The sequence below is a fragment of the Kogia breviceps genome, chromosome 13 (assembly GCF_026419965.1).
Source record: "Kogia breviceps isolate mKogBre1 chromosome 13, mKogBre1 haplotype 1, whole genome shotgun sequence".
NCBI lineage: Eukaryota > Metazoa > Chordata > Mammalia > Artiodactyla > Physeteridae > Kogia > Kogia breviceps.
Genome location: NC_081322.1, coordinates 66767178 through 66775353, shown reverse-complemented (window position 1 = coordinate 66775353; position 8176 = coordinate 66767178). Strand labels below are relative to the sequence as shown.

At 46.6% G+C, this 8176-nt stretch overlaps 1 protein-coding gene across 1 annotated transcript; it reads right to left on the bottom strand.

The window, feature by feature from the left end:
• Positions 1-212: 212 nt before the first annotated feature.
• On the bottom strand, positions 213-6139 carry HEBP2 (heme binding protein 2). The gene is made up of 4 exons (XM_059083419.2): positions 5948-6139; positions 5242-5377; positions 4116-4296; positions 213-761 (listed from the first exon to the last, which is right to left on the bottom strand). The coding sequence occupies exons 1-4, from the start codon at positions 6044-6046 to the stop codon at positions 563-565; spliced, it is 615 nt and encodes a 204-aa protein (XP_058939402.1). The 5' UTR covers positions 6047-6139; the 3' UTR covers positions 213-562.
• Between the last annotated feature and the right edge of the window lie 2037 nt (positions 6140-8176).

The window sequence follows — 8176 nt, the reverse complement described above, 5'->3', positions numbered from 1 at the left end:
CCCTAACTTCATACATTTATTTTTTGTCACGGAATATTAGCAACACTTTTGAGTATTGTGAGAGCTTTTCTTGTGTGGTGGGGGCAGCGGGCAGATAGCAAAGAGGGCTCAACAGAAAAAGTAACAGTGGCACCTGCAAAAGACACTTTGATTTTTGTTTCCAACTGAACTTGAGTTCTCTAGGCTTGACTGCCTTGTAGTTCCACACAGGATAAACTTTGACATTTTTATTGATAATATCTGGAGGAGGTAACATCCAACTGACACAAATCCAAGTAGAAATAAGGCAACATGATTGTGATACAGTGAAGAAGGGGGAAGTAACGTGACGTTTCCCTGGAGCCTCACAGAAATAAAGATCGATTTACATGTTTATAGAATACTGTCCCCTGTTATCTGTGTATCTAAAGCTTCAAGCATTAAAAAGGCACAGTGGAAATAAGCTCAATTCATAGTAGTACTCTCAGGTAGAGACACTAGACACATTTTGCTTATGGGTAATGTGGACGTCTATGTTAAACAGAAGTTTTGCCCCTGGCAATGGACCTTCCTTCTCATTTTCTCACTCCCTTTCTTTGGGGGGTTCTTTTTTCTGAATCAACCACACTTCATTTCTTCTATCGAGCAATTTGAAAGGACTGTTGTAGCCTGCGGTGTAGTAAACCTTTTCATCGAAAACTTTTCCTTCTTCCCTCAAAATGCTTGCTAATGCCAAGAGTTGTTCTTGATTCTTTTGGGCACTAGAGAATCCATCGAAAGACCTACAAAGAAGAAAGTAAATGACCGTAAATGATTTTCATACTGATGTGAATGTCAGTCTAAGAAGACAAGTGGGAGCTGATACAAGGAAACCTGGATGGAGTGCGGTTTCAAAGCCCCTCCCTCTTGGCAGCTGAACTGACTGTTCCCTTCCTCTGGTTCCCAGGCTCAGTGTGACCTCGCACGCACTGAGGGGACCCAGGAGGAGGCAATACGTCCCAGCTGTTGGGCAGAGTTGGAAGTTATGCCATCTTGTGCTCTAACTCTGTGCTTCTCAAGCTCTAATGTGCACGCGAGTCACCTGGGAAAACGCAGGTTCAGGAGGTCTGGGCTGGGGCCCCAAAGCCTGCATTTCCAACGGTCTCCTGTACTGCTGATGCTGCTGGTCCGAGAACCGCACAGAATCCCCCCTAGCAGCCTCCCTTTCAGTCTTTCCATTTGCTGTCGAACATTTCATCTTTCTTTTTCTCTTTGGAAAAAGGGCAGGCACTGTATTACAGATGAACATAAGTTTTGACCCTATGTGGAAGAGATGGACATTTTGGCAGCTCTATACAGTCTGAGAAAAGCTCTAACAGAGACAGAATCAAAGTGCTTGGGAACACTGAGGATATGATTACATCGGGGCAAGGTGTGTCTCTGAGTTGGGTCTGGAACGGAGGATAGTTTTGCTGGGCAGAGAAAGGGGGGGGGGAATAAGAAAAGAACAAAAGTCCTGAAATCCAAAGCAATTTCATAGTGAGGCATAAAATGAGGTCAGAAAGGTGAGTCAGGACTCCCCTGGTGGCGTGGTGGTTGAGAATCCGCCTGCCAAGGCAGGGGACACAGGTTCGAGCCCTGGTCCGGGAAGATCCCACATGCCGCGGAGCAACGAAGCCCGTGCACCACAGCTACTGAGCCCACATGCCACAACTACTGAGCCGACGTGCCTAGAACCCGTGCTCTGCAATGAGAAGCCCGCGCACCGCAACGAAGAGTAGCCCCCGCTCGCCGCAACTAGAGAAAGCCCGCGTGCAGCAACAAAGACCCAACCCAGCCAAAAATAAATTAATTAATTAATTTTTTTTTAAAAAAAGAAAGGTGAGTCAGAGCTGGAAGGAGGAACGTTGTACATCATCCTAAGGCCTTTTGAGATTATTCCAAAGGATGCTGGAAAAGCAGAAAAGTAACTTGATTAGATCTGGGTAAGAATATAGGCAGAGAGGTGGAAACTACAGTGGAGAGAAGGGGCCAGTTAGCAGGTTGCTAAGAGGATGGGGATGAAAAGACAGTCAAACGATTTGCATAAAAAGTGGGAAAATAGAAGTTTAAGTGTAGATTTTAAAGTATATAAACAAAAATACCCTGAGATTAAATCATGACAGCACACCGACCTAGCTGAGTTGCTGAAATGTAAACATGATGAATTTGAAGGCTGAGAATAGGAAAAACAGACACAAAAACAATCCTAATATGCCTTCTTTAGCATAAGGTTTATTATCAGTGTGCCAGTGGAAAAGATCATTCCTACCATTCTTCAGATAAGATGTAAGGTCTCGAGGGTACGAACCAGGCCTGTTCTGTTCAACAATGTCTACCAGGCACCTAGTCATTCCTGGCATGTGGTACCTTTTAAATCCCAGTTGAATAAGCAGAGGAATCTGTGTATGCACATGTATATAAAATAAAACGTTGAAGATAAATTGATAAAACTGTTCTATAATTTCCATCATGTTGACTGATGATGATAATTCTGAACCATGTGTTAGGAAACATTTCTGCTCCTAAATTTATTATTTATTTCCTTAAGGAATGTTCTGCCCAAAGGGAATCTGTTTCAGATTCCACTTCTTCCTTGAAATCGAATCTTGAGCCTCTTACTTAGAAATCATCTTTTGTACTCTGAATACACGTTGTTCTACAATGATCTATCCACGGCTTTATTCAGGACACAGACATATACTGAGCCTCCCCCCACACACACCTGCCTCACCAGGAGCCGAAGGATATGGGCAGAGTAACATGTTGCTATATTCTTGAGGAAGTTACAGTCTATCAGTAGGTCATTAGAATGTAGAATCGTAGCACCGAGTGGCTGGCTGACTGGAGAAACTGAGGAAGGCATCACAGACAAGGTACCAATTGACCTAAGTCCTGAAGGATGAAAGTAGGCTCTCCAGGGAGAGAAGAAAGAGGGAGCTGGAGCTGGTAGTGATGTCATGCTCACGTTCTAAGTATTTTAAGTAAATTAACTCATCGGATCTCCATGGCCTCGCTGTGAGATAGTAGGTAGGTACGGTGATTAGACACATTTTACAGATGAGATTTTTGGCAAGGAAAGTCTCAGGAACTTGCCTAAGGTCAAAGGTACAGAGATGTGGAGGAACTCAGTCTACTCAGTGAAGGGTGGGAGGTGGGGGGGGGTTGTCAGGGAGACAGGCTGGGCCGCCTGTTGCAGGTGATGCGTACCCTGAACGGTCTGAATGTCACGCGCAAGCGAGAGGAAGCCAACAGATTTCTAAACACAGTAACAGGTTGGGGTTTTGTTGCTGTCGTTGTGAGAACGATCGGGGTTCCAGGTCGGAGGGCCAGGGAGAGGAGACTGGTGGGCAGAGAGAACAGCTGGGAGGCTCTTGAAGTGGAACCTGAGACTTAAAAACGTCGGAGTATCTGGTGAGTGTCAGGCATGTGCCCGAGCCCCGGGGTAGCAAAGAGGATTTAGCTGCGGTCCCTGTAAGGTGAGGGCCCGAGCAAGTAACAGTGGGGGAGGAAGGGAACGGAATCACGACCCTTTCTGAGGCGAACGGGCCAGATTCAGGGGCTGAGTGTGCTGCCATGGCTACGACGGTCCTTGCTGGGGAGGCCGGCAGGCTGATCGATCAGTCACTTCGCTGAGACAGACACTGTGAGGTCAGAGTAAGGAACCAGTAAACCAACCAATAGAGGCAGTCACTGCGGGAAGCAGCTGCCGTCCTTTGGGCTGGGGGAACAAAGGGAAGAGTTTGAGGCTATCAGAAACTATGAGTTGAGAGGAGGGGTACCATGCATTGTTTTAAGCTACTTTTCTCCAAATTTAACTAGAGGGCAGGTAAGGGCAGTCTTTTGCTTTTGTCGGGGAAGGTCCGGTGTATAATTTGTATTGCGTCTTATCTGTGGAACGTGTGTATCAGCCTTCTCCTTAAATGTACTAGTTATTTCTTGTAAAGGACCCTTAGTAACGTATAAAACTAAGTCACTAGGAAAACACCACAAAATGCATTAGACCTGTTTTTATGGAAGGGGGAAAAGCATAGGAGCTAAGCTGCACAGGAGCTCAACTATGAGTGCCCGCAAGTAAAACCAACAGTCAGAAAGGCTATAAATTATCTACCACTTACCGTACAAACACTGTCATTTCAGCTCTGTCTTCAATGAAGACATCTGACTCTGAAGGCCTGGGGGGATCAGATTGCTGTTCAGAGGGGATATACAGGGAAATGGTAATGGTAGACTCGCTAAAAGGACCTGAACCGGGCTCCACGTAGGTTGTCACTGGAGCTGTCATCTTTATTTTCATCTCTGTGCCACAAAAAATATATATTTAAATGCAAAGGAGACCGTGAAAGCAGATTTAGTGTATTTAAGACTACATTTAAAAACTTTTTTTTTTTTTTTTTTTTTTTTTCGGTACGCGGGCCTCTCACTGTTGTGGCCTCTCCCGTTGCGGAGCACAGGCTCTGGACGCGCAGGCTCAGCGGCCATGACTCACGGGCCCAGCCGCTCTGTGGCATGTGGGATCCTCCCGGACCGGGGCACAAACCCACGTCCCCTGCATCGGCAGGCGGACTCTCAACCAGTGCGCCACCAGGGAAGCCCTAAAAACTTATTTTTTGACCTGAGTTTCTTGATTTACTTGACATAAATATTTAACCTTGAAGATAATTTTCATCTTAAAATAAAATAAGGGCAAAATGACAATTATCCACTGCCCACATGAAACACTTTCTGTATTATTGTATTTTTCATTAATACATTCCATAGTTTTAGGGATAGAAGGGGAGTCCAGTTGATTCTTTACTTTTACAGTTCAGAAACAGAGGTCCCACTGGCAAAGTGACATGCTAAAACATAAATAGCATGAGAGCCAAACCAGAAGATATATCTTGACACCCTGGATCTTGTGTTCTTTGACCCTTCCTGCCTCCTAATGTCTCTTACCCTACCAGTCACCAAATTATCTCAAAGCATTAGCCATGAAAAGGCCTTAATGCTAGTTACACAGAGGCCCAGTTCATCCAGCAGAATCAGAAACAAGGAGAACAGAGGCTAAAAAGCACTGGCCAGTACTACACTCCTCTAGACGCCTCGGGTCCTGAGCAGAGTCCTCCTCTCCAAAAATTAAGTCTTTGATGATCTGGTTATTTTTCTATTCTAAAAGATATTTATTTAATCAGCAAAAACTCAATAAGCCAGGGCGCTCAACCACAATACAGTGTGTATAATTACAAGGTAAACTGCCTTCACCTTTCTCGTTTTTGCCTTGAATGTAGCTGTTCAGCCTTGTGAAGCCAGTCTGCATGGCCGAATCCCAGTCCATAGACTCAACCGAAGTGCTGACCCACTTCGCAGGTCCGTAGTGTCGGATCTCATAACTTCCAGGCTAAGATGGAACAGGGGGAACTTGGGGAAGCAATTCGAAGAAGGCAGAACGTGAGATGCAACAGTACAGGTACCTTGATCTCGGGTCCACCTGGGACGGCCAGTCCAGGGGCTGTGCTCCCCTGCGGTCTGGCCGGAGGTTCTGGCTTCCCAGCACCGGGCAGGGCTCCTCCCCCGCGGCTCCCATTTTTGGATTAGAGACGCCGGCGCCCTCTGCCCCACAAGCAGGGGTAGGGAGAGTCGGCTCAATTCAGGTTAAAAGCAAGCAACTGTTCCGCCCCCGCCCGGAGGGTCCCATCACAGGTTTTGGGACGTGGTCGTTTTTTTTTGTTTTTTTTTTTACCGCAAAGATATTGAGATGTGGCCAGTACCTGGGGGTAGTAACTACGGCTTACCGACTGCATCTTCCCGTTTGTGCAGGAATGGAGCTCGGGACTCTGACCATTTTTAAAAATGTGCTTTTAAGTTAAACCTGTGGGACCCTCCGGCCGCATTGAAGATCACCTCGAGGACAGCCCCACGCTGCCCCCACCCCCGGCCCTCACTCTTCGCGCCCGCGGGTGGAGCCTACCTGGGGACTCGCGTCCTCCGGGGCTTCCCAGCCTGGCGTCTCCGCGAGGGCCTCCGAGCCCTCGGCTGCCCCGGGATCGGGCTCCAGCACCTCGGCCATAGGCGGCACCGACACTCCGGGAAAGAGGCCAGCGAGCTGCGCCGGAAGGGGGCCACTCGGGACCGCCCAGCCTGCGTGTCCCCGAGTCCCCGCCCCGTAGACGCCCGGCCCCCTCTACACACCGCAGGAGCCCCGAGTCCGCGGGGCACTGCGGGGCCCAGGCCGGGAGGGGGCGCTGCGACCGCGATCCCAACCCTGGCCGGCCGCTCCCCTGCGGGTCCCCCAGGAGACCAGATGGCAGGGTCTGCTTGGCCAGGCTTTCTTTGGGGGGCGGTTCTCCCGCCCCCACCCTTTTTTTTAAAACAACTTCATTGGAGTATAATTGCTTTACAGTGTTGTGTTAGTTTCTTCTGTATAACAAAGTGAATCAGCTATATGCATAGGTATATCTCCATATCCCCTCCCTCTTCTGTCTCCCTCCCACCCTCCCTATCCCACCCCTCTAGGTGGTTACAAAGCACCCAGCTGTTCTTCCTGTGCCATGCAGCTGCTTCCCACTAGCTATCTATTTTATATTTGGTAGTGTATATATGTCCATGCTACTCTCTTACTTCGTCCCAGCTTACCCTTCCCCCTGCCTGTGCCCTCAAGTCCATTCTCTACATCTGTGTCTTTATTCCTGTCCTGACCCTAGGTTCATCAGAACCATTTTTTTTTTTTAGATTCCATATATATGAGTTAGCATATAGTATTTGTTTTTGTCTTTCTGACTTACTTCACTCTGTATGACAGACTCTAGGTCCATCCACCTCATCACAAATAACTCAATTTCGTTTCTTTTTATGGCTGAGTAATATTCCATTGTATATCTGTGCCACATCTTCTTTATCCATTCATCTGTCATTGGACACTTAGGTTGCTTCCGTGTCCTGGCTATTGTAAATAGTGCTGCAATGAACACTATGGTACATGTCTCTCTCTCTCTCTCTCTTTTTTTTTTTTTTTTTTTTTTTTGCGGTACGCAGGCCTCTCGTTGTGGCCTCTCCCGTTGAGGAGCACAGGCTCCAGACGCGCAGGCTCAGCGGCCATGACTCACAGGCCCAGCCGCTCTGTGGCATGTGGGATCTTCCCAGACCGGGGCACGAACCCGTGTCCCGTGCATCAGCAGGCGGACTCTCAACCACTGTGCCACTAGGGAAGCCCCACGTGTCTCTTTTTGAATTATGGTTTTCTCAGGGTATATGCCCTGTAGTGGGATTGCTGGGTCATATGGTAGTTCTATTTTTAGTTTTTTAAGGAACCTCCATACTGTTCTCTATAGTGACTGTACCAATTTACATTCCCACCAATAGTGCAAGAGGATTCCCTTTTCTCCACACCCTCCCCAGCATTTATTATTTGTAGATTTTTTGATGATGGCCACTCTGACTGGTGTGAGGTGATACCTCATTGTAGTTTTGATTTGCATTTCTCTAATGATTAGTGATGTTGAGCATCCTTTCATGTGTTTGTTGGCAATCTGGATATCTTCTTTGGAGAAATGTCTGTTTAGGTCTTCTGCCCATTTTTGGATTCGGTTTTTTGTTTTTTTGTTATTGAGCTGCATGAGCTGCTTGTATATTTTGGAGATTAATCCTTTGTCAGTTGCTTCATTTGCAAATATTTTCTTCCATTCTGAGGGTTGTCATTTCATCTCTTTTACGGTCTCCTTTGATGTGCAAAAGCTTTTAAGTTTCATTAGGTCCTATTTGTTTATTTTTGTTTTATTTCCATTACTCTAGGAGATGGGTCAAAAAGGATCTTGCTATGATTTATGTCACAGTGTTCTGCCTATGTTTTCCTCTAAGAGTTTGATAGTGTCTGTCCTTACATTTAGGTCTGTAATCCATTTTGAGTTTATTTTTGTGTTTGTGTTAGGAAGGGTTCTAATTTCATTCTTTTACATGTAGCTGTCCAGTTTTCCTAGCACCACATATGAAGAGATTGTCTTTTCTCCATTGTATACTCTTGCCTCCTTTATCAAATATAAGGTGACCATATGTGCGTGGGTTTATCTCTGGGCCTTGAATCCTGTTCCATTGATCTATATTTCTGTTTTTGTGCCAGTACCATACTATCTTGATTACTGTAGCCTTGTTGTATAGTCTGAAGTCTGGAAGCCTGATTCCTCCAGCTCTGTTTTTCTTTCTC

What these genes read in the sequence shown, in the direction of transcription:
- HEBP2 (XM_059083419.2), bottom strand. Translation starts at nt 6,046, where the DNA reads ATGGCCGAGGTGCTGGAGCCCGATCCCGGGGCAGCCGAGGGCTCGGAG. An exon ending in TCAAGGCAAAAACGAGAAAG is followed by an intron (nt 4,297 to 5,241) that starts GTGAAGGCAGTT and finishes TTTGTGGCACAG; the next exon opens with AGATGAAAATAAAGATGACA. An exon ending in GAAATGACAGTGTTTGTACG is followed by an intron (nt 762 to 4,115) that starts GTAAGTGGTAGA and finishes TCTTCTTTGTAG; the next exon opens with GTCTTTCGATGGATTCTCTA.